Source organism: Schistocerca piceifrons, chromosome 5, assembly GCF_021461385.2.
Source record: "Schistocerca piceifrons isolate TAMUIC-IGC-003096 chromosome 5, iqSchPice1.1, whole genome shotgun sequence".
Classification (NCBI taxonomy): domain Eukaryota; kingdom Metazoa; phylum Arthropoda; class Insecta; order Orthoptera; family Acrididae; genus Schistocerca; species Schistocerca piceifrons.
The window spans coordinates 91,179,876-91,207,263 of record NC_060142.1 but is presented as its reverse complement, the minus strand read 5'-3'; the positions used below and the strand labels follow the sequence as shown (position 1 = coordinate 91,207,263).

The 27,388-nt window shown below is 43.2% G+C and overlaps 1 protein-coding gene across 1 annotated transcript in view; it reads right to left on the bottom strand.

Annotated features, from left to right (window-relative positions):
- The window catches only part of LOC124798758 (hemicentin-1), a 1,218,631-nt gene that overhangs the window by 662,945 nt on the left and 528,298 nt on the right, over window positions 1–27,388 (bottom strand). The window contains exon 7 of the mRNA XM_047262286.1: window positions 24,847–25,008. Coding sequence (XP_047118242.1) covers window positions 24,847–25,008 — 162 coding nt within the window. The remainder of the gene's footprint in view (window positions 1–24,846; window positions 25,009–27,388) is intronic.

Here is a 27,388-nt window from a genome sequence, read left to right as displayed (position 1 = left end):
AAAGGCTTTAAGATTTTTTGTATAAAAAATTCGAAGGCATTATTTTTCAGCACGCCCCCATATATAACAAAACACTCTGCGTACTAGTGAGGTATAATAAGAAGCAACCAGTGATGGCTGTTCCTGTACATCTTCAAGATGCGTATGCTGTGAACATGTTCCAAGATCACAACAGCCGTGTTCACACAGGGCAGCACGCATACCTTAACGATTTGACGAAAACTCAAGCACGCTATTACGGCTCAACTGGCCATCTAAATCACCCACAGAAAGTATCTGGAATCTGGAACAGTGGGTGAAACATAGCTATCAATATCCCTGCACTTGGTAGCTCTACCTGATCTAAACATCAATGTGCGACTTCAGCTGTATTCGGCACTCCTTGCAATACATCATTTCTGTACCGCACCCGTCGGCTAGTGCTAGTCGCTATTCTGAACGCCGGCTCTGGTTTTTTGGTTCCCGGGGACGGGAGATATTCTCCAGCCTGGAGGAAAGCGGCCAGTCTTCCCTTAAACCTGCTAAGTGGGCGGTTGTCTGCATCGACCACGCTGTTTTCAAAGAAGAATGATATTCACAGAATGTCCGATATTTCCTAGCGTCTTTCGGGAAAAAACTTCTAAGAGGACTGGTAGGACGCAGCACCGTACAGCAAGTACTTTGAATGTTAGCAGGAAATGGTTCATTGAAGTGCCTACATTCTGCGCTGGAGGCTGGAAGTTCTGTATTTTAAAATAATTTCGAGGAGGGGTTTGGTAGCGGGCGAAATAGAGAGTCAGCCGGGAGCCCTAGCGAGGGCCTTGCAGGAGAGGGGGAGGGGAGACAGGTAAAAGGGGGGTGGCGGGCACCTGAGGTCTTTCAAAAGCGTTACGTGTACGAACCCGGGAGTTGGTGTCCTTCAGTGATCAAAAAGTTGTTACCCGGCTTTTGTGAGACAGACAACTTAATCACCGAGCAGTCATAGGAGCTCATAGGTCTCTTACTAGAATGTGGAGGTATCGTATAGCTGGAGGTAGTGTTTAACACCGAGTCGGACTTGGATAGGTCTTACGTTTCACCTGTTGCAGTGGAAACTTGTGATATTTTTGTGCCTATACACAGTGGTCATTTTCAAATCCAGTGGTCGTATCTGAGAGGCTTTTAAAAGAAGTTGGATTGCTACGGGGCACTGACTGGCAGTATAGAAGAAGTGGCTATTTTATTCCTGCTCACAAGTGAAAATGAGGCTGGCGATCCTTATTTATCACAATAGTACACGCAGTCCACAGAAATAATCCGGGTCCGACAGCAAACGTTTCGGAGGAAGTCTACTGGGTGATTTATGTCATGCACCGAAGGCGCTAAGAATGCGTGGATTCTGGCCACGTCCACCAGTAAATCTTTGCCAGCCGCTACGGAAACTCCGAGACGACATAAAAGAACGAATGTTTCAACCTTTAAAAACTGGTGTAATCTCGTCCTTCCCGAATTCAAGCCATTATTAAGATTAGGGGCGATGGTACACGTTATTAGTGACATGTCTCCTGGTTGTGACTGATAATTTCTTCGGTGTTTGCTTAGTACGTTATACTAGTAACACGGTCAGTTTAAATCGCTCCAAGTGTTGCAGACTTACGTTCTATTTGTCACCACATCTCAACTGCTACGCTTAACAGTTAAACGCCGTCAAGATTGCAACCAGTTAGTTAAGCGAATCCAAAAACTTCGTTTACGACACTAATACTGCTCGTTTCAAATTACAAAGAGCAGTCCAAATGAAAACCGAACACCTTCCACAGCGGGACCATGAAATGGATTTATTCAAAAGTAATCAACACACGTGTTAAGACGTTTACTCTACTGGGAGACCAGACGATGAATTCCTGTTTGGTAGAAAGCGGTCAGCCGCTGACGGATCCACCACGGCACCCATTTACGCACTTCCTCTCCCGACTGACACCGACGTCCACACACGCTTTTCCTCAGGTCGCCAAAGATGTGAAACTCCCGTGGTGAAGGGTTCAGGCTGTACGGAGGATGTTGCAGTGTTTCCCAACCAAATCGCCGAAGCGTAACCTTCGTCCGATTGACAGTGTGGGGGCCGGCGTTATCGTGCAACAGGACGACTTCGCCTGACAGCATTCCAGGGCGTTTCGACTTAATGGCGCGTCGTAGTATCTGCAAAGTGGCTCCAGAGCGGTGCGAACTGATTGTGGTTCCACGCTCGACGAACTCTACAAGCAGAGGGCCCTTGCAGTCGAAGAAGAAAATCATCATGATCTTCCCCTGGTATCTGATTGGTCAGCGCGACGGAATGTCGTACCTAACGGTCCGGGTTGGATTCCCAGCTGGGTCGGAGATTTTCTCCGCTAAGGGACTGGGTATTGTGTTGTCCTTATCATCATCATTTCATCTCCATCGACACGCAAGTCGCCGAAGTGGCGTCAACTCGAAAGAGTTGCACCAGGCGAACGGTCTACCCAACGGGAGGCCGTAACCACACGGCATTTATTTATCATGATCTTACCAGCACTTGCGTGAACGACTTTGGATTTCTTTGGCGAGGGAGATGAGGAATGTTTCCCTGTTGGCGTTGCCATTTCCCCTCCGGCTGTCGGAATGCTGTCGCACCGAATCATTCTGCTGCACGATAATTCCCGCTCGCACACTGCCAATCGGAGGAAGGTTATGTTTCAGAAATTTGGTTGGGAAACACTGCAACATACTGCGTACATACCAGATCTTCCACCGTGTGATTACCACACCTTTGGCGGCTTGAAGAGAGAAATGCGTGGAGGTGGGTTTCAGTCGGACGAGAAAGTGCAGGTGTGCGTGCAGTGTATATCCGTCAGCGGCAGAACGCGTTCTACGAAACAGGGATTGATAATCTCGTTTCCTAGTGGGATAAATGTCTTAACGCGTCTTGGTGATTACGTTTGAATGGAACCATTCCATGGTGTCATTGTGAAAGGTGTTCGGTTTCCATCTGACTGGCCCTCATATTTTTACATTTAACCTGCTTCACAACCGCTTCCCATCCCTATGTTTGTTAGTAAGTTTTATCCTAATATTATTTTTTTCAGATAATAAGTCATGTATGTACCATGTATTGCTGACACTGCACCAGTCGTTGCAGAGTTACACATACATGTTCATACCCCATTCCTACGAATGTAAGGGTAAGCCACCGGTTATAACGGTGGCTTACCCTACAATAATTTCCTTTCTTCTCAAGGTAGTATGTTGAAAGCTTAAATCCTCGTACGCTGAACACCGATAAGAATGTTGTTAACAAAAAACACGTGACTGTATGTAAGGTCCCACAGACATGTATCTTCAATGACGATTGTTTCCTGAGCAACAACTACAAAATAAGTTCTCCTATTGCGGTAATCGTGTATTTCAAAAACATTTTAGACCCGACGTTTATTATCAAACATCGATAGATATCCAAAATACCCAGCAAGCTAATTGACATTTAACAGCTTAACAGTGGTCAAATAATAAGTAATGAACTCTACTCAGTTTTTTAAACATTCTGAAGCAAATAATAGAAGATAAGAATGTGTGTTCCTAAAAATACACGCAGTGTCGACCTGCTGCAAGCAAAATCTCATTACTTTGCTTATATTCCATTTATAGCGTAATGGCACAATGTAGTAGCATATATCGGCGAAGCCATACTGATATTTAAGTCAAATAACAGAGAAAATAATGAATTTATAAGTAACAAACTAAAAAAGATATTTACTTCCGTATCAAATCTAATTGTTAATTAATTTTTCGAACGCAGTGAACACGAATGGCATTTTAATTAATAAAGTGCAATATGCGTGGTCAGAATACGCAAGTGGAATTGTATAATTTGGACTGGAGCATATTTTTTAAACATCAACGACTGGGTTCAACAAACACACGCACCATAAACGTAGGACTAACAGAACTGAACTATTACATTTGCCTCGTGAAAACAGGCAAAAGAAATTGAATTATATCCACTTTCTCCACCGATATATCTAAAAAAACTGAGTAAAAGGGAAAATCACAACGAAGCATTCGAGCTCTCGAAAAGCCTTTGAGCTAAAATATGTTAAATAAGTTACTGGCTGTACCAGTCGCACCCGTTCTTTAATCGAAGTGTTTAAAAACATATCAATCAGTTTTGAGATATTGGCTTTCTAGGTTTATAGGAGAATTGAGGCGTTCATTCCTATGTAAGACCCGTCAGTAGCCTCTTGTGAGCCTTGTATTAGATGTTTAGTACGTGGTATTTCCATACTAGTTTACGATCGAGAATCCGACGTGTTTAGCGTGTTCGTTAAATGCCGTAAATTATTAGGAAAAAAAAACTGGAAGCCCCATAACTAATGCGTTGATTTTTGAAGGGTTTATTTTAAAGAGGCAGTGGCTGCCTCATATCTGGAGGGGCTGCTGGGATTTTCGGAATGGTAGGGTAGGGAGCCAGAAAAGAATGTCATACACAAGTAGGTGGACAGCAGCTGGATAGTTAGGCAAATATGCATGTTTCCGTGTTTCTCAGTGATGAGTTTCTAACCAACTCTGTTCATCTTAATGGCAAACCACGAGCTTACATCTAACATCCAGCGAAGATGAAGAAAAAAAAAAAACACACACACACACACACACGAACACGCAGATAATCAGTTGCACAGCCAATGAAGGAAATAGTCGGGTCAGTGTAAGTGATGAGAATTTTCTATAGAGTACAGTTGTACACTTCAAAAGGCTGATATCTCTTGTACTCTACGCACTGTGAAACATCTACTACTGCAGAGATCGCCTACATCAAACGCACTACAACGCTGACAGTTACTGCCTCATTATCGGGTATTAAGGCTAACGCTCACATAGTTGAAGCAGACTCATATATAGTTTTAATGCTTAGTTACCTGGATTATGTTAATGCGGGATGCTGGTCTGCGGGTCTGCCTAATCTCAACTTTTCTTTCGATAGCTAAGCTGGACTATCCTAATTCTTTCACTTAAAGAACTTCTAACGTATCTCCTAGCAATATATACATTAACTCATGTTTTAAATACAGCATCTGATGCAACATATTAGATTCATCATAGTCTTCCCCTTGTTTGTAGACAAAATCATCAAGTGTCTGTAGCTGGTAACAATTCAGGAAATAAATCTTTAGCAGCTACTGCTGACTTCTTTACTTATTCTGCCACAACCAATCTTGAATGAAAAGCTTCATTATCAGTTCAATACCACGACACAAAACATGTGATTCTGGCCTCCATTTCCATATTCTGTGGCCTCTCTTCAATTGTGAGGCTACATGATATTGATGAGCATTGGGCAATGAGGCCCTAGCCTCGAAACTCATGCCTCTCTCGTAGTGTCTGCAACTGGAGTTCGGCGAGCGTATTTGCGGCACTTCCGTGCTTACTAAACGAATTTGTGACCAAACGCGCTGCACTGTTTTATTTTCTCCATTTTATTTACCAACCCCTTCTGGTAAGGGTCCCAGACTGACGACCAGTAATCAAGTATCGATCAAATGAGAGTTTTGTAAGATATGTCCTTCGTGGGCGGACTACACTTGGTAAGCATTGCTCTAATGAATCTGTCTGGCATCCGCCCTTTCCTAAGAAAAGTTTCATGTGGCCGTTCCACTTTAAGTCACTCCGTATGCAAACTCCCACAATTTAATTTTCATGACTGTAACTTATTTATACAGGGTGTCTCAAACGTGGTCTAACTGAAACAGGTTATAGTGAGCCCACAAGCGATTATATTCAGGTAGGGCAAAATGGTCGGAAATGCATGTTTACTGTGTTATGGACACACACAGTGTGCACCGCCAACAACAACGTAGCTCATAGCAATTGTTCAAGACAACACGGCCATTCTCACAGCGCGCATTGCAATGGGGTGGAAGTCCTGCTGCATTCCTGCAATGATCCTTTGTGCTTGCTGTACACTGGAACAGACAGTGGGTGACAAACAGCATACACCCCTAACAACCAAACAGACACATCAAACACAACTTAGCTCATAGTACATGTACCATGTGACGACCGGCACATGCGAATCACTATCCCTGATGTCAGTTGTCAGTTGCAACCGGCAACTTGTGATGTGTTCAAGGTGAGGTTTATTACTATGTAAGGTGCATGACATGTAGTGAAAGATGGAATGCTACTCGTCACTAGAGTTGGCAGATATTGATTTAATGTACGTTTATAAGGCAGCACGAACAAACGGAGAATATTTTCCCACCAGAATTCATCCTAACTGGAAGAAGTTTATCGCCATGATAAACGGAGTCATTCACGCTACAGAGAGCATGGCTAAGTTTCCGCCAGAGACATGTTCAAACACCAGACTTTGAGGAGAAGGTGTTGGATCATATGGCCGACTACCCAGCAATAAGCATCTGTCATTTAGCCCATGAAATGCACACTTTGCAGGCTGTAGTGTGGAGAGCACGGGCGCTATAGATATTACACTAGTATCATAAAGAACGTTTTCAAACACTAGGACAAACAGATTTTGAGCTCTGTATGCACTTCTATCAATAGATCATCCACTGCAGTGTTGTTGTGTCAAATTTCATAAAGTTTGCATTGTACAAGGATGAGGCCTATTCACCCAAATGAGGTTTCCAACAGCCAGAACAGTCATGGGTGGACATTGTCCACGATCATCTAATAAGTCCTTACTTGCGGCCTCCCCATTTGACTGGTCCATGTTAGCTGGTGTTACTGCAAGATGTACTATCATAGTTTTGGAGACCGCACCTCTTGTTTTCTGAAAAAGGATAAGAACACAATGGTGCACCAGCCCATGTATGCTGAAGTCTATGAGCATCTGAACAACACATAACGTCATCATTGAATTGGAAGGGGATGTGCTGCCCCACGGCCAGCATGATCACCAGATCTCACACTTCCGGACCTTTTCCTCTGGGATTACGTCAAGAATCTGGTGTATGAAAGCCCCATGGAAACGTATGAAGACCTGCTTGCTAGGGTCCAAGGTGCTTGTCGCCTGGTACACCAGACACCAGAGATCTTTGACAGAGTGTGGCAGAACTTCATGTGCCATTGCCATACATGCAGTGAGACTGGCTGTTGTCACTTTGAACAATTATTGTGAGAAACATTGTTGTTATGCAGTGTACAAAACATTGTTGTTATGCAGTGTACATTGCATATGTCCATAACACAATAGAAATGCATTTCTGACCACTGGTTCCCTGTTCCGATATAATCGGGTGTGGATCCACTATCACCTGTTTCAGTTCGACCCAAAAAGTTGGAGACACCCTGTATATCTCAGTGTCTACATGTGTATGACCAGGATCTCCTCACAAAACCCTGGATCGAGTTCAGCCAAATTTGGCACAGAAACAGCAAGCATCACGAATATGAGTGCTGTGTGATACCTAACCTCCTAGCTCCAAAAAGAGTGGATATACAGGCAAAAACGTTTTTTTCCCCTAGACCCTGATGTATATATTGCCCTGCACGACAGGAATGTTGTGTGGGAACAGTTTTCGCCTGCCAAATAAACCAGCTTTGCAGGGCAGCCTACTTGTCAGAGGCAAGAATGGTTTTCTGGTCCATGATATGAAGGCTGCCCTGTATGACATGTGCATTGCGTTGGCGTAGTATCAGCCTGCTTTATTGACCTGCATTGCATGATGACCCACATCTGAGTGACAAGTAAATGATTTACAACCCCCTGATATGTATCCTCTTCTGTATAACAAGGATTTTGTAGCTGTATCATCCTACTTTACTAAAATGTACTGCAGGGGCTACACATGCCAATGGGCATGCCTGACAACAAGTTAAGATGGATAGAGGAGGGGATAGACTGAGTGAGGAAGAGGAGGAAATGATCAGAGAGAGGGGAGAGGTACATGAGGCACTGGGTAGTTGGAAAAGGAAGAAGGGGAGGTGGATATGTAAGGAGGGAGGGGGAGGAGGAAATTGTTGGAGGGAGGGGGAAGGAAGATATGGTCAGAGAGAATGAATGGAGGAAATGGACAAATAGAGTGGGAGGAGGAGACGAAGAGACAGAGAAGGTGGGGAGGGCGAGATACAGAGATAGTTGGAGGACAAAGTAGATAGAGGGATGAATATGTGGACGCAAAGAGGGGAAGGAGACGGTGTGTTCAATATATGTGTTGAACACATATGCAGACGAAGCTGAAGGGAAAAGACTAGTACAATATACAGTATAAACTACATGCAAAAGATTTATTTTCCGGAAAATCTTACACACATAAACTAGGGAAAAAAAAACGAAAGCACCACAGACAACTACACTATTCACATAATGACACATCTCATCTACCCAACAGCCGAAACACAGCTGTAGTGCATGACTGGGGCTCGCTACTTGAGGTTTATTGGCTACAATTCCAACTGGAATGCGAAGCTAGGCAATAGTTGAGACATAAGCAGATCTTTAACTGTTTCATTGAGCAGAACATATTTCAGTTGTGAACCTCAACTTACTGTGTTAAAGGCATTTTACAATAATTATATTATACAAGAATGTGACCAGTGATTGTGTAGGGGAGCAATGGCGAACAGTAACTGTATTACTAACGATATCCCACGCAACGATCACTTCCGGCGACTGCGACTTCGTCACTTTGCTAGACTGTTTAGGGTGTTAGTGTATCGGTTCATGGGCGGGATTTACGGGTGCCCTGGTAGACTGCGCGCGGATTTAAGAATGAGAGGGGACAGTCGCTGATTGAAGTCCAGCATGAATGTTTGGCTGGGACCCTGCCGTGGAAAGAGTGAGGAATGGTTTATATTTAACAGCCACATGCGCTTCTGATGTAACAAGCCCCTCCACTCCTCTTGTTGTCGTTAATTGTGGGTGAATAATCGAGCCATTTACATGACACGTATTTGTAATCCATTCCTGCGATAACGTGGGCCTATCTTTTCATGTTCAATGTGTTTGAATTCCTAAGCGACCAAACTGCTAAGGTCGTCGGTCCCTAGACTTACATTCTACATAAACTAACTTAAACTACCTTATGCTAAGAACAACACGCACAGCCATGCCCGAAGGAGGACTCGAACGTCTGGCGGGATATTTTTTCATGATAATCCATAAAAATGCTTATGATGTAAGAATGTGTGGCTGTTGTTAGCGTGTGATTGCATGATCTTTCTTATATGGAGGTGCAACAGTTCACTCGGAAATTTCGAAAGCCAGCACCAACAAAAGGAAATATCTGATTACTTATCGATAAGTCACAAAGAACTGGAAACGTTGCCGATGAATCACATGCAAGGACGCTCCCAAGGGGCCGTCCAGCGGATCAGAGAAGCAACTGAAAGAAGACTGACTGCTTTAACTCATCCTTTAAACAACACGTTGAACATAACAAAATCAACGCTTATGAAACTTATACACTTTACACTAAAGAAGAAAGTGTACCATAATCAGGAGCTTCACAAATTAGACGACAAAGAGAATGCAAATCTGCAAGCTGCGTGTTACGATCTGATAGGAGCCGCATACAACGGAACCTTATGCATGACATTTCGTTTACTGAAGAAGGCACATTCCACATCTGTGAAAAAGTTCAGAAACATTGTGGAGTATCAAGCCATCTCATGCAACCATTGACTGTCAAAGAGCAATGCTTGGAAGGACAGCTTCAATAAGAAGGCATTGATGAGGCTGTTGTGTTCCATCAGGATGGAGCACTCCTCATTTTGCTCTCATAGTAAAAGAGTTCCTCAATCGAAGATTCGCCAACAGATAGGAAGCAGAGGTTCAGCATGACTGTGGCCATCGCGTTCAATTGATTAGACATCCTTGGATTTTTTGCATATGGATACATAGTAAAGGGTATACTATATAGAAGTAAGGGACTGTCAGGACTGTTCGAATCCAGGATCCAGCGTCGGCCGTTTCACAAGATATGCTTCAGAAAGCATTCAGGTCTGCCCTCCAACGATGCAGGCAATGCTGCGAAATGGTCTTCGATGAAAATATACACACACATCGACAATAAACATACACGCATCCACCACTTTTTAGAAAGTGGTAGAGACTTTATGGCCAACTTTGAAAAATCAAACTGGCCAGGAAAATATTTATAAGGCTGACACGGAATTTTGGTAATGAACAGGAGAACTTCCCATAGTAGAAAATGGTAAAAACGCGATTTCGCTGCACCAGTTTGTTGCATTCTCATTCTCTGCGTCAGCACATGTACCGCATGCTCTATCCCGAGTACTCTGCAGTGTCATTCCGTCTTCAGGTGAAAGCTGGTGCAGCCTGTCAGCCTGTGTGAACCCACACAACATACATAATTATGCATCAATTTTCTCAACAGTACTTTGAGGGCCGCAGCATAATCACAAATATGGTGTTTAATGCGCAATTTCTGGTGTTCCTATTGTAACAAGATTCTTTCTTCAAACTGTTAATACTATCTGGTATATCAGAAACTGTTTAATCCATAAGTGGATCAATTAATTGAAAATGAACAACAGAGCAACAGTATACATTGCCGTGACTACCATGTTAGAAGTGCATCATGTATTCGGTGAGGAGAGGATCAGCAGAAGCAGTGCAATTTTCTAGCCAACTCAATCACATAATCTCACTCCCTATGATTTGTAACTGTGGGGCAGACTAAAGTGTCAGGAGTACTCAAATAATCCTAACACCCTGGAAGAGCTACAGCAGATTAATGAAAACACTACTGCTGCTATCTTTCAGGTAGAGTTGCTACACGTGTCTCTCAGTCTGAAAATCGAGCACTGCGCTGCATCGACGTCAAAGGCAGCCATTTGAAGCATTTCCTGATATGTTCATTAACAACGGTCAATCCCACTTCTCTGATCACCAGTACATGCTTTATTCGTCTGCGTGCAATATCTCGTGGGGAACACATGCTGAGTGCGAGTTACAAAGCGTCATATTCCATCCTACAATCCGATATCTTCACAAAAGAGAACGTACCATGGCAGTGAATATAAGTCTTGTAAACTGCAGTACAGTAACGTTCTCAAAATGTGCTCTGTGAACACAGTGGCCCTCTTCTAGAACGTCCTGCCTCTGTGGGAGATGTACGAGTGTATTATAATGATGTTAAAGCATATCATCAAGCTCCGCACTAGACATGTTTCGTTACTTACAAAGCCTTCGTCAAAGTAGATTAGAGAACGACGATGCCTACTTCTATGTCCACATTCTGCAATCCCTTGTGCAGTGCATGGCAGAGAGAGTAATTCTCGTTGTATCAGTTATTACAGCTCCTGTCCAGTTGAATCCACGCTTGGAGAGTGAGAATGATACCTTAAACGCCTCTGTACGCTATGTAATTAGCATAATCTTGCCTTCGCGAACTACGCTGAGTGATACTTAAGAGGTTGTGGTATATTCTTAGTTTGCTCACTTTCAGCTGGTTCTTGAAGCTTTATAATTAGGCTTTCGTGAACAGTTTGTGTCTTCAAGTGTCTGTCAGCTCACTTTTTTCTTCATGTCCTTGGCGCTCTCCTTGTGTACTGGAAGATCAATACCCGCCTTTCTCGACTCCTGTCTGGTTTATGCTTCCATTGTTGGAATTTGGCGAACATTTTCTTTTTAACGTTTTTAATTTGGAAGGTACTTCAGTCAGAAAATATACTCGCCTTCATCTTTCGCAATAAATTAGCATTTTCACGAGAAAAATATTCATTTTCGAGCCACGGTAACTGCACCCTTCTCCACCAGGAAGCTGTTTGTTTTTATAATCATTGCTCCAAAGAATCGCAGGTGCTCGGCAGGGAATCTGCGGGAAACTCGGAGGGGAGGAAAAAAACTTGGCGAAATTCAGCAATTACTCGACAAGATGAGGGTTTATTCGCCATCGCTGTTATTAAGCACCGGCCCGCCGCCAGCGCGAGGAGAAAAGTTAATATATTTTAACGGCCGTCGTAAAGGCGAACGGCACTCGGAATGGAAGACTGTGCGCCGGCCGCAGGAAATTTGACGCGGTCCGTCCAGTTAGAGTGAGTGCTATCGGCAGCTAAATCACACTGAGTTACGGTGGGGCGCCACTAAAGTGGCGGCTCAGGTCGCAATTAATACTGCCCAAGGCGCCGAGGGCCCAGCTGCCGGCGGGCGCGGCTCGTAAACGTCTAACAAAGGCTGCAATTTCTTTCCACCGGTCCTCTCTTTTTGTCGCGCCACTTTACGCCTACTTTGAGGCCTGCGCGAGTAATTGAGTGACAAAGTGCAACCGAGTCGCCTGCGAGAGGGAAGAAAACAAGTGTAGCTAGACCAGCGCAGTGAACGATAAATATTACCAGGACAGAGTGACCACATGTCTAGTCGTTACAACTGTAATATCCCTTCTACAGTTATTTAATCACTATATAAAATATTAGCTGTGAAACGTAGCTTTAAGTGCCAGGTTTCATATTAAGAAATTATAACACTTCAAATATTGCATTATTTCATTACACCTGTAAACTGTGTAAAGGGACAGTGTCACACGGGGCACAGTATCTAAAACCACCACACTGAACAAGGGATACTGTAGAAACAGTAATTTAGCTATAACCCCTCCACTCCCGGATCCTTAATGAATCGAATTCTTGCTTATAAAAATGCTTCAAACGTCTGATTAATTTAGAAATACGGCATTAACTCCAGTTTGTTAAATATATGACGTTAAAAATGTAAAACCCTCGTGGTTGAAGGTGCAAAACCCTAAATATGTTCGCTTTATTACTTTCGGATTAATCATTGGACGTTCGTAGTCTGGGTCATTTGCGTTCCATTTTTATTAGAGAAGCAAGTTTTTCACATGTCTCAGTGTTTATAACGTCGTAAGTATTGAAGTATGTATCATACTATTACATGATTATGCAGGTACATTTACTAGTACATTAGGGTGATTCCCACAAAATGTATTGCGAATAGAGTTAGTAGTAAATCAACTCTCGGAGTTCCAGGAATTTCTACCTGAAAACATCATTTTATTAATTTTCTTTTCTTTAAGTGCCAGTGCCTTTCGCATTAAACTGACAATGCCATAGCGAGACACACACATCTAGAAGGACCTACGAATGCAGTGCATTGTAACAGTCACTTAGTGTTCGAAGAAACAGTCGGCTCGGAGATTGTGCTACATGACTGAGATTCTGTAATGTGCTTACTTTTCTACACTCCTGGAAATGGAAAAAAGAACACATTGACACCGGTGTGTCAGACCCACCATACTTGCTCCGGACACTGCGAGATTGCTGTACAAGCAATGATCACACGCACATCACAGCGGACACACCAGGAACCGCGGTGTTGGCCGTCGAATGGCGCTAGCTGCGCAGCATTTGTGCACCGCCGCCGTCAGTGTCAGCCAGTTTGCCGTGGCATACGGAGCTCCATCGCAGTCTTTAACACTGGTAGCATGCCGCGACAGCGTGGACGTGAACCGTATGTGCAGTTGACGGACTTTGAGCGAGGGCGTATAGTGGGCATGCGGGAGGCCGGGTGGACGTACCGCCGAATTGCTCAACACGTGGGGCGTGAGGTCTCCACAGTACATCGATGTTGTCGCCAGTGGTCGGCGGAAGGTGCACGTGCCCGTCGACCTGGGACCGGACCGCAGCGACGCACGGATGCACGCCAAGACCGTAGGATCCTACGCAGTGCCGTAGGGGACCGCACCGCCACTTCCCAGCAAATTAGGGACACTGTTGCTCCTGGGGTATCGGCGAGGACCATTCGCAACCGTCTCCATGAAGCTGGGCTACGGTCCCGCACACCGTTAGGCCGTCTTCCGCTCACGCCCCAACATCGTGCAGCCCGCCTCCAGTGGTGTCGCGACAGGCGTGAATGGAGGGACGAATGGAGACGTGTCGTCTTCAGCGATGAGAGTCGCTTCTGCCTTGGTGCCAATGATGGTCGTATGTGTGTTTGGCGCCGTGCAGGTGAGCGCCACAATCAGGTATGCATACGACCGAGGCACACAGGGCCAACACCCGGCATCATCGTGTGGGGAGCGATCTCCTACACTGGCCGTACACCACTGGTGATCGTCGAGGGGACACTGAATAGTGCACGGTACATCCAAACCGTCATCGAACCCATCGTTCTACCATTCCTAGACCGGCAAGGGAACTTGCTGTTCCAACAGGACAATGCACGTCCGCATGTATCCCGTGCCACCCAACGTGCTCTAGAAGGTGTAAGTCAACTACCCTGGCCAGCAAGATCTCCGGATCTGTCCCCCATTGAGCATGTTTGGGACTGGATGAAGCGTCGTCTCACGCGGTCTGCACGTCCAGCACGAACGCTGGTCCAACTGAGGCGCCAGGTGGAAATGGCATGGCAAGCCGTTCCACAGGACTACATCCAGCATCTCTACGATCGTCTCCATGGGAGAATAGCATCCTGCATTGCTGCGAAAGGTGGATATACACTGTACTAGTGTCGACATTGTGCATGCTCTGTTGCCTGTGTCTATGTGCCTGTGGTTCTGTCAGTGTGATCATGTGATGTATCTGACCCCAGGAATCTGTCAATAAAGTTTCCCCTTCCTGGGACAATGAATTCACGGTGTTCTTATTTCAATTTCCAGGAGTGTATATACACATAGTGATCGCATGACAGTGAAAGTGTAAATACGTCGAAAGTTACTGTAAGGTATATTTGAGTTTGTACTACTGCTGTTATGAGTCGTTTCGAAATGAAACCACTGGGGCAGTTTTGTTAAAAAATTATTAAAATTTAGTTACAGTTTTGCTTGTTATTTAGGACTATGTTTTAGGCATTATGGGTTCATGGAAGTTTCGAGACGTAAGATTGTGTCTAGGATAAAAGTGAAATTGCTTTCAAACTTATCTCATGAAACGATGGAAGGTAGAAAACTATATCTCACACTGGTTCCAAAGTGAAACAACAACTTCAAAACAATTGATTGTTTATTTTTTGTCTATTTATTCTCGTATTTATTGCCTGCTATGATGATAAACATCAATCCTGTGAAAATTTTAAATTGCTTTTTACACTGTTGGGTCTCAAAGGACTAAAACATTCTGCCTGACGCTGAGATTATACTAAAAGATTAACGAAAATGTGGTAAGTGATACACTTTTTCCTTTAATTTTGTGTTTAAGTGGGGGGAGGGGATGGGGGGGAGGGGGAATCGTCAATTGTCGGGGAGAAAAAGTTCGGGAAAGGTTTGAAATTGTGTATAAGGTTTTTGGAAGTTGCTAAGTGCTCTTATTCTCAAATACTGGATGAATAAGTGCTGAGTAATTTGCGCGCCACGAGTTATGCTGCCTCACGACATTCACACAGTTTCTAATGTTAATATGGCACTTACTGTGTTAAACTTTTAATGAACGAATACACGTCTTAATGGTACAGTACGACAGCCTTTTAATTTCCGTCAGTAATTATATGAAATACTGACAATACACTTTTTGTTGTCCCTGGAAGCCGTTAGGGACACTGTGATAGTTTTAGCTGTTTCGAAGTATAAATATGAGTACTATAAATAAAGCTGTGCACGGTGTCACATACAACCTCGTAATTCTTCACACAATGACGAAGCGATACTTTAAGGATATATACGAAGAAATGGAAATTTCTTGCATAATACGAGACACTCAACGAGGAGAGCACAAGGAGACACGTAACTTTCCTGAATATACACCCCCTTTTTTGATAGTTTCCTTTAAAGGGGCCGGCCGCGGTGGTTTCGCGGTTCTATGCGCGCAGTCCGGAACCGCGCGACTGCTACGGTCGCAGGTTCGAATCCTGCCTCGGGCATGGATGTGTGTGATGTCCTTAGGTTAGTTAGGTTTAAGTAGTTCTAAGTTCTAGGGGGCTGATGACCACAGCTGTTAAGTCCCATAGTGCTCAGAGCCATTTGAACCATTTTGAACCTTTAAAGGGACTCCGCAATTTCACGTCCTTATCTTGCAAGCAGTCCACGTTATGTCCATGACATGTCAGCAGCTTCTACGGTTCATTGAGTTCTAACTATTATCAGGTCACGCTAAACACTCAGCTACGCTAGACCTGAACACACTGACCACTGCAAATATTTTTTCCAGTAATAAAGCACGAAATTTAAAAAAAATTTGAAACTTTTCAAACTATAATTTCTTATAATACTAAAGCACGTCAATACTTTTAATTTATGAAAATATACAGTTTTGTAATGATCACACGCCCTTTTTTCCTAGAATATTAATAAGCATGTCGCTTCTGAATCTACCTGATTTTTGCTTTCTTGATCATTTCTTTTTTTTTTCTGTACTTGTACTGTACATGTGTAAAATCCTACACATCTATTATTTAAATTAACTGATAATTCATTATATCACTATGGACAAGGCTTGGTATAATTTACTACGTCAATTACTTTTTCCACTAGTAAATGGCATCAATATAAAAGTCAACAGGCGGGAGGAAAGTCAAAAGTCTACGAATTGCTGGTGATACTACCCCATCTGTAGGAAGTGAAGAAGGACTTATTCATCTGTTCTCCGGAGTGAACACAATTAGTTTAAATCGTCTACAGATAAACATAAAGAAGACCAAACTAATGGTTATTTATGGACAAGGATAAAATCAAATCCAGGTTGCTTAAATGATCTGCACCTAGCGAATTATCGTGTGTATTCTGGGATCACGGTCGATGACAGGATATTATGATAAAGAAATAAAACAATGAATCATACTTGGTCGAGCTACAACGCTTAGGCTCACTAAGATCTGGTGGGAGCGGGCGATATACAAAGCAACCAAGACGAGCTAGGTGTGATCATTGGTGTTCCCTGTGTTTTTCTTCGACTATGAGACCATGAAAGCTAGTAACAAGAGCTGAATTGCTACCTTCAAGATGCTGTGTTGGAAGAAGACGTTACGCGTACCCTGGACACAAAGAAGAAGCAATGCTTCCATTATAAAAGAAGTTACTATCACAGGAACTTTATCTTCTGATATCAATCAAAGCTATTTTCAGCTCCTTGGATACATTTTGAGAAAAGAACGGGATAAGTTAGAAAGTACCATCTTGAAGGCAAAATCGAAGGCGAAAGACCGCAAGGAAGAGCATCAAGTAGATGGTTGGAGGAAGCTAAGAAGATTATCGGCCTACCTCTTTGCATTATATTAAAAGACCAGAAGACGTATAATGAAAGATTCGGTTACTTCACAAATGAATGAAGAAATGGGGTCACGATACTCAGCACTGAGTAAACTGACAAATGATGATGACGACGATGATGGTGGTGATGATTTAAGCCAAAACCGGTTGTAAGGTGTCTCTTAGTCGGTTCTTTCATTTCGTCACAGTAGATTTTACCTTTCTGTGAACTTAAGTATTTATTTTTACGTCTTTATACTAAGCATTTACAGTATACATCGATCAAACATTTTGCCACGCTCTCTGCTAAATCGCTGCATCAGTATTACGTCTTTGGCGGGTCATTTTCCTCTTAACCAACAGAATTCGTTGGCGGGTTGCAAGCCATATGGCTTCGATGTTCGAAGAGATTTCGGCACTACACTGCCGTACTACGTTCAGTCTTGTACCGGTTGTAAATCGGAGAGATAGTTTCGAGGTCGCGTGCTGTTCTGATACAGTCATTTTTGTTTGACGAGCAATGTTGCTGAGCAGACATTACCATGTACAAGAAATCCGGTAAGATACGTTTTGTATGTGGATTAGCTGGCTTTGTCTATGACTGCTTCGCGTGCTAGTATACGGTCGTGTGTTTCTGCGCAGTGCAATAGGCCCGGAGACGTTGCGAATTCATAATTGCTTGGAAGCTGGTAACTGGATCACCTAATTTCATTCTCTACCATCTGAAATTCATCGATGTTAACTGTTCATGTAGTGTTAGAATATCTTTTACACTGATGATTTTCGATTATATATCCGATGCGGTTGCCTTGGTTTGTAAGGAGCAGTGTAAGTTAAGATTATCCCTATGAGGTTGTAAACAACTTGAATTGTCTTTAAAGTTCAAATCCATCATTAAAGCATGTGTTTCGACTTCATTTCCCAGAAACACATTAGCTTGCATTCCTACTTTATTTAAATATATCAAATGTTCAAATGTGTGTGCATTCCTAAGGGACAAAACTGCTGAGGTATCGGTCCCTGCACTTACACATTACTTAAACTAACTTAAACTACATTATGCTAAGAACAACACACACGCCCATGCCCGAGGGAGGACTCGAACCTCTGGCGGGAGAGACCGCGCAGTCCGTGGAATGACACCTTAAACCACGCGGCTACTTCGTGCGGCAAACATATCATGCTAATAAGCCACCACCTTATGCTACGGAAGTTAAATATGCTATTCACAGAAACGTTAATAAATCACCTCTACCTGCAGAGTAGGCATTGTGAATTATAAATAATAATCAGCAGAAGAAGTATGCATGCTAGTTAGTTTACAGAGAATGAGTGAGGCAAGGCTACGTAGAAAGTGTCGTTGAAGGGTGATATGGAACTTGTCGTTATACTGCTTCAGTGAGCTATTACGATAAAATGTTCGGTAGGAAGTTCATCACTTATAAACGGCTCTGAGCACTATGGGACTTAACATCTGTGGTCATCAGTCCCCTAGAACTTAGAACTACTTAAACCTAACTAACCTAAGGACATCACACACATCCATGCCCAAGGCAGGATTCGAACCTGCGACCGTAGCAGTCGCGCGGTTCCGGACTGAGCGCCTCAACCGCGAGACCACCGCGGCCGGCTCATCACTTATAAATACTCTTTCAGCAAGTTAACTATTTTTGATTCTCAATAAATGTTTGTACGACAGGAACGCTGAAAGCAGACTATTGACACACATATTCAAAGTAATCTGTTACTTTCATGTAACTATTCATCCACGCAATACGTAACACATTTCGATCCGTTCTTCTCTCTTTGTGCTGCATTTATGCACGCGTGTTGTGTGTGACTGTTTTTGTATGTATACTGAGTCAGTGTGCGTCAGTAACTTCGTTGTCTTGGGCAATACACATTTCTACTGAGCATATCGTTAAACCATCATGGCTTATTTTATCATTATCACTGTCACTATCTATGAAAGTTGTCTATGCTTTTTAAACACACAAACACACACACACACACACACACACACAAACACACACACACACACACACACACACACACACACACACACACACAGCCAGACACACACGAAAACAAACCTTATACATTCGTAGAGTAAAACAAACTTTTTATCAGTTATTCACAGAAACAAATTGTTTGTTACTAGTCTTCGGCGAAATCCGGAAAAAGAACCGAAAACGCCGCATCATTCATCATGACAATGCTAGTTGTATACAACACATCAAAAAATTGCTTACATGACCTACAAAACATGAAATTACTGTCTCATGTCCTTGTTCACGCGATTTATCATCTAACGTCGTCTTTCTGTTCCCTTGCGTCAAACAAAAATGCGTGGAGAACGATTTTCACCATCTCAGGTAACTGAAGTTAAGTTCCAAAAGTCATTCTTTAGTGTACCAGCATCAGTCACGTTGTAGCCGCTTCTTGTATAATGTTGATTTAATACGAAAAGGTTTACATAAAAAACACGTCCGTTGCCGAGTGATAGGAAAATGGGGACAAGCGACGAAATCCCTCCAGTGCAGTTCGCCTAGCCAGTCGATGTGGTACCGCGAAATTTGTCTTGTTATTTCTGATTTTTTTCCACACAGATTTTCGTCTGCAGTGTTCAGATACAATTCATTGTGGCCTGCGTGCCGAGTAGGATCGTCCCCTGAGCAGAGGTGGTCTGTTCCCGTGAAATGCGCTGACCGACAAGCCTCTACGCACCGCTTCTGAATAACCAACGAAAAGCGTGGGACAGATGTCACCTGTTGGCGGCACGGTGCTTCTGGATCGATGCTCTCTTTGGTGCCAGCTTCCCGCTCGACATCTCCTCTTGCTCCTTATTATTTCGATTTTAAAACTACAACCTTCCTTGACGATTTTGACTGGCTAATGGTCCGGCATTCCGACTCTGGCGCGCTCTATTGTATTCCGTACAAGAGAGTGTCAGAAGTCGAGTTTAAATAACTTCCGTCAGATGACCACACCTTCGTTCGTCCTGTCCCGGAACAACCTACACATGCAGACTGTTATTAACCTGTTCGTTAAAATATGTTTCATGTCACTGGATGAAAAATAACATCTGAACCGTCATCAAGCATCGTAAACCAGGGAATTGAATACCAGGAAAACTGATATGGTTGCTACAGAAACACTGATTAATGGGCACTGAATACCAACAGGCTCCCCCCGTTACTTGGAGAACCTTTGAAAAAATAATAAAAAAGATAATTAACATTGGGTTGTAATAAAGTCAGGCATTGCTTTGTATTCGAAGAGAGCTGACGTCTTTTGGTTGCGCCAGGACAAAGCTATCTTGATTTATCGCTTCATATTCTGCAAAAAGATTTGGTTAAGTAACACTGTATTTTTAACTTTATTGAAGAATATTTCGACCGCTTATCTTTTATTAGTATATTTTAACGAACATAAGTGAACAGATGAGAAAAGTGTGCTTCCCACTGATGTAAAGTTTTAAAACGAAAAGTTGTAAGGGCCATACAGACACCAACGATATTGCCTGCAATCGGCCGCTTCGATCCCGCCACCTCGAGCGATTTATCAAGCAGTTTCATGCAATATTTCGAATGCCACTTTCGTGAATGATTTTTGCGGAAAATGATCTATGTTTAGCAGTACTGGTAATTGGTCTCCGTGTGACCACTAACGACTGGAAAAAGTGGGAACTCTAATTTATTAAACTTGTTTTTGAATCGCTGTGTTGAGACCTACGGGCCGTGTTACATTATTTTTTTACTGACGCCAAGTGTCTTGTGCATCCGTGTCCTGTTTGTATTTCTCAAATACTTCTTATAAAGTCGTCAATCTTTTTTTCTTCATGTGTAACACTTTTCGTTTAACTTCAAGTATTTATGAAGTCTTTACGATATTTCAATGTCCCTATGGAATTGTTATCATCTGTAGTACTGCTGATTTATTTAGCCTTTTTTTTACGAGAGACACATTATATGTAAAGGCAAGGACAATTAGGTAATCCCTAAACAAAACTCCAATTAATATTACCTCACTGTGTTTTGAAGTTAAAAACTTTTAATATTGCCTCTAGTTGTTTCATAAATGACTAAATACGGCACTCTATATCCCGACTGTAGGTACCATGAATTTTTATTTTAACAGAACCATAAACCCAACTTGTTCTACAACCAAGTAAGTTGCCCCCTTTGGGACCACTAGATACCACACAACGAAAAACTAACCATATCTACTACATTACCATTTTGACCTACTCACTGGAGACCTGTGATCTGACAGGAAGGAAGAATAACCAAATCCAAGTTGCTGAAATGAAGTTTGTAGGAACTTGCTGAGGATATCAAAAGGGATGAGATGAGGAATGAAAGGAGCGGAATGGACGCAAGTGCATAACTTACGTGTTCTGGTAAAACAAAAAATCGGCCAATCTAGATTGAGATGGAAAGCTTACGTGAAAACGATGGAAGATATCAGGATAATTAACAAATCTCTTGAAATGACTACAAATGGCGAAAGACACGATGTAACCAAGGAGAGGATGGACCGACATAGTTAAGGAAATCGCCGAAAGTAGTCTACTTTGGGATAGTATGATGAGGAAGAGCTGAACAAGGCTAGAAAAAGGGGGACGAGGCTCGTCACCAAGAACCCACGAATCTGGAGCTGCGACCAGATGCTGAATTTAACTGTTTTATAACAAACTACCCGCAGCGGCGGAACAATAATATTAGAAAGTCAGACACTTGATTGGGGTTCCAATAACGTAATTTACGCTGGTAAAAATAGTTAATTTGGTGTGTTTCTCGTCAGGTCCCTTGATAACGATGGTTTATTGAAACATAGTTATATACACAGAATTATATTTTACGCCGAGCTCTCGGGATCACGGTGATCTGTTCCACTGAGATAAACTAAGGGAACCGCCAAAGACTAGAAAAAACGTTTCAAGTATAAATTTTAAAAGAGAATATTACCAGAAAAAAACAAAAAAAAACAATTTGCATAATTTGTTTTGCAAAAAGTTTCAAAGCGTCATGGACACAGGACTGCTCACTCGTCAACACTGGAGCTATCTGTACCGTAATCCAATTTCACCTGATTGTGTTAGCTGGACAATAGGTTTAGGAATTTATTCCGCGTGACGTCAGGAAGCTGGTGCCCGAATAGGCGAGTCCTACTTAAAATCCCGCTGCCATCTTGGATATCTCGCATATTATGGCCGAGTCCTAAGCCCAAAGGCAATGTGGGCTCCATGTTAGCAAACAATTACTTTGCAAAATTTCTCAAGTTCCTAATGTACTGGAAAAGTTTGTCGCTACTAATACCACCCTGTAAATATACTGAAAAAACTTATATCCAGTATCTTCTTTCTTTGCTACGTACAACAACCACAATTACTCAATTACGTGAATATGTTTTAAGCGGATTTGCAGGCTGCAAAATATCCATCACTGGATAAAACTGAGACTGATCGTCTCTAGAGCATATTTGGTCGCTACGTAAACATACGTGTGGTGCACCGTACCACGTATCAGTTAGACAGGTGTTAGACCCCGAAAAAGAGACTGGAACTAAGATGTCCACTAAGAACGACATTTGAATGGAAGCTTCTATGAAAAAAACGATATTAAGTTCTCCAGAATAAGTGTTTATTAGACATTTAGGGCAAGTTCGAGACGTACAAATGAAACAGAAATCTCTAGATAAGAGTTTACACCTCGCATTGTTTACAGAATTCATAAATGGGTGCTACAGGTGTAAAGCACACGTTGCCAGTGGTGTTGGGTACACTTCGAGCGCGATAAATACTGATGCTGTGATATTTACTCAACATGTTCAGTCGCGACTTAAAGCAATCAGTAGGTTTAATATTTCAGATTGTCACTGAGTGATATAAATTGTTTCTAATATTTACACTGATCAGCCAGAACATGGTGACCACCGACCTATATCGATATAAACCTGTTCAGGCGACAGCAGCGTCACATGGCGAGGAATGACTCCTAGTCGGACATAGCCACGGTGCATGTAGTATGAGTGAGCCTGCTGTCCGCATCTACAGAATGGGAGAGGTGTGCTGTCTATCTGAGTTTGACCGTGATGGCCCGGAGGCTCGGCACGAGCATTACAGAAACTGCACGACTTGTCGGGTGTTCGAGGAGTGCTGTGGTGAGTGTGAAATCGCGCCCAGACGTCGTGAAGTTGGGCGGCCATCACTCTTTACTGACATCACACTTCCTTGGCTGGGCAGACTGGTCAAACAGGATAGGCGGCGAACTGTGGCGGAACTGACAAAAGGCTTTAATGCTGGGCAGAGTACAAGTGTGTCTGTTCATACAGTGCACCGAACACTCTTAACGATGGGCCTCCGCATCTGCCAATGTTAACACCAGGACATGGGAAACTACTACTGAAATGGGCATGTGACCATCGGTAATGGACATTGGCGCAGTGGCAGAGCGTTTCATTGCCTGATGAATCCCGATATCTTCTTCATCATGCCGAAGGGAGGGCGCAAATTCGCCGCCTTCCAGGCGAACAGCTCCTTGACATCTGTCAAACATTTAAGATGATGTCACAGTTTAGCCATTAAAAAAAAGGTATAATCTTGCCTTAACGGTTCAGCACAGTAAGTCACGTGCAAAGTCAAAAATTCCATATATATGTTATGTGGCAGCGTAACTCACGACGGGAAAACTACCCAGAGAATATTCATCAAGTATTTCAGAATGAGAGCAGTTAGCGGCTTCCAACAAAACCAATTGTAACCGTAGCATCAAACCTTTTCGAAAGTTTTTATCGTTGACCCCCCCCCCCCTAACACGCACAACATAATGAAAATAATAAAGTTTATTTATTACCATTTTCTCGCTGTTGACGTAGTTAATCTTCAGCATCAAGAATGGCGTTTTAATTTATTACTTCTTTACTATTAACTCTACTCGGAACACATTTTTCAGACACACTGGCCATTGATTGTACTTATAAAACTGAATCATTGTACTGAACGTAGTTCAGGAGATATGACGTTTTATAAATGCAAGTTCGATTCTTAAAATGAATTGGGGAGAGTGATTTACTTGTAGTTTATATTCTCCCTAAAACATTATGAAACCAGCTTAAATGCACAATTTATGACGATTTATATCAGGTGGTTATAATTAAAGGGCTGTAATATCGCATGAAGGCGAAATTTGGTAATATTATAATATGCTAATGCGGATTCGGTTTACGCTGGAAGAAAATTAGTTACAATTTCGGCCACAAGGTGCAAACGCGCTGTGAATGCAAGAATGAGGTATAAAAATGTTTCTGTGCACAATGGATTAAGAGTGGGATGCGGACGGAAAAGGTGGGACAAGTGAGGCAAGTATAATTTTGATTTTATTATTAAACACCGGTTAACGCAATTTGCTTAATAAGAGCACCGGAGACGTCGACGAGATGGTTCACAGCGCCAGATATGCACCTGGTGGCCAAAACTGGAACTAATTTTTTTCCTGTGTAAATCGGTTCCGCAATAATGTACTAGCCTATCTAGCAGTTTCCCTGCCACACGATCATTACAGCCAACACTGGACCTCCGTGAATAGCTGCCATTCAGTTATAACCACTTGGTGCGTCGTCATAAAAATTTCACACTGGAAGCCGCAACGTCGCGTCACTCAGGCTGGGACGTCACGAGACGCAGGCCTTGCCCGCGTGTGACTGCACCTGGCTGGAGCACGGGCAGTATCAGGAGAGGCAGAGCAGTACTCACCGTGGACGAGCAGGCGCAGCGAGGCGGTCAGCGGCTCCTTGAGTGCGTCGTTGTGCGCGCGGCACTGGTAGGTGGCCCGCAGGTCCCCACGGCCGAGGCGCGCCGTCAGCGTCGCGACGCCGGTGCCCGCGCCGTTGCTGCCCGCGCGCTGCTCGTTCGTCGCTGCAACAGCCGCGGGACGTGCCTTTGTCAGTAGCTCGCTTCCCGCCACAATCAAAATTGAGAGACATTTTACGGAAATTGGGGCCAGTCGACGAGCGGGGCAAAATTTTTTTTAATTTTTTATTTTTATTTTTCGAGTCCAGGACATAAAATAATTATAAAAACTAATAAGTATTGATTCACATAACAAATTTGCAAAATTCAATATGTACAGTAGTATTTATGGCACAGATTTCAATAATATACTCGTATATGTACAGTGTGGTTCATTGATCGTGACAGGGCCAAATATCTCACGAAATAGGCGTTAAACGAAAAAACTACAAAGAACAAAACTTGTCTAGCTTCAAGGGGGAAACCAGGTGGCGCTATCGTTGACCCGCTAGATGGAGCTCCATAGGTCAAACGGATATCAACCGCGATTTTTAAATGGGAACCCCCATTTTTTATTACATATTCGTGTTGTACGTAAAGAAATATGAATGTTTTAGTTGGACCACTTTTTTCGCTTTCTGATAGATGGCGCTGTAATAGTCACAAATGTCGTGTTGGCAGAAGAGCCAACACCATGTTACTAGTGGAGGCCAAAATGCAGGTTCTAGGCGCTCAGTCCGGAGCCGCGCGACTGCTACGGTCGCAGGTTCGAATCCTGCCTCGGGCATGGATGTGTGTGATGTCCTTAGGTTAGTTAGGTTTAAGTAGTTCTAAGTTCTAGGGGACTGATGACCATAGATGTTAAGTCCCATAGTGCTCAGAGCCATTTTTTTGAGCCAAAATGCACGCGTTTTAACTCACGCAGGCTGGCGTGAGGAGGGAAGAACTATACTGACGTGAGGTCTGGAACATGACAAGGAATTAGAATTCAGAAAGCGGACGTAATTAGTTTGATACTTAACTTTAATCCGTTAATGATGAACGTCGCTCTTGATGGTACATGATTCACAATATTATCTGTTCAGAATACATTCGTAGTAATTGAATATGGCGCCTTGCTAGGTCGTAGCAAATGACGTAGCTGAAGGCTATGCTAATCTGTCGTCTCTGCAAATGAGAGCGTATTTAGACAGTGAACAATCGCCAGCAAAATCGGCTGTACAACTGGGGCGAGTGCTAGGGAGTCTCTCTAGACTAGACCTGCCGTGTGGCGGCGCTCGGTCTGCAATCACTGATAGTGGCGACACGCGGGTCCGACGTATACTAACGGACCGCGGCCGATTTAAAGGCTATAACCTAGCAAGTGTGGTGTCTGGCGGTGACACCACAACAAACATATGGCTGACAATTTTAGACGTACAGTTGGTAACAGGTAGGTTTCTTAAATTAAAATACAGAACGTAGGTACGTTTGAACATTTCATTTCTGTTGTTCCAATGTGATACATGTACCTTTGTGCACTTATCATTTCTGAGAACGCATGCTGTTACAGCGTGATTACCTGTAAATACCACATTAATGCAATAAATGCTCAAAATGATGTCCGTCGACGTCAATCCATTTGGCAGTACGTGTAACGACATTCCTCTCAACAGCGAGTACTTCGCCTTCCGTAATGTTGCACATGCATTGACAATGCGCTGACGCATGTCGTCAGGTGCTGTCGGTGGATCACGATAGCAAATATCCTTCAACTTTCCCCACAGAAAGAAATCCGGGGACGTCAGATTTGGTGAACGTGCTTCGACGACCAATCCACCTGTCATGAAATATGCTATTCAATACCGCTTCAACCGCACGCGAGCTATGTGCCGAACATCCATCATGTTGAAGTAAATCGCCATTCTGTCATGTAGTGAGACATCTTGTAGTAACAGCGGTAGCCGTAGGAAATCATCATACATTGCACCATTTAGATTGCCATCGATGAAATGGGGGCCAATTTACCTTCCTCCAATAATACCGCACCATACATTAACCCCCCAAGGTCGCTGATGTTCCACTTGTCGCAGCCATCGTAGATTTTCCGTTGCCCAATAGTGCATATTATGCCGGTTTACGTTACCGCTGTTGGTGAATGACGCTCCGTCGCTAAATAGAACACGTCCAAAAAATCTGTCATCGTCCAGTAATTTCTCTTGGGCCCAGTGGCAGAACTGTACACGACGTTCACAGTCGTCGCCATGCAATTCGTGGTGCATAGAAATATGGCACGGGTGCAATCGATGTTTATGAAGCATTCTCAACACCGACGTTTCTGAGATTCCCGATTCTCGCGCAATTTGTCTGCTACTGATGTGCGGATTAACCGCGACGAATATGTAATGTGATATCCATTTGACCTATGGCTTCGCCATCTAGCGGGCCAACCATAGTGCCATGTGGTTTTCCCCTTCAAGTTAGACAAGTTTCGTTGTTTGTAGGTTTTTCGTTTGATGCTTATTTC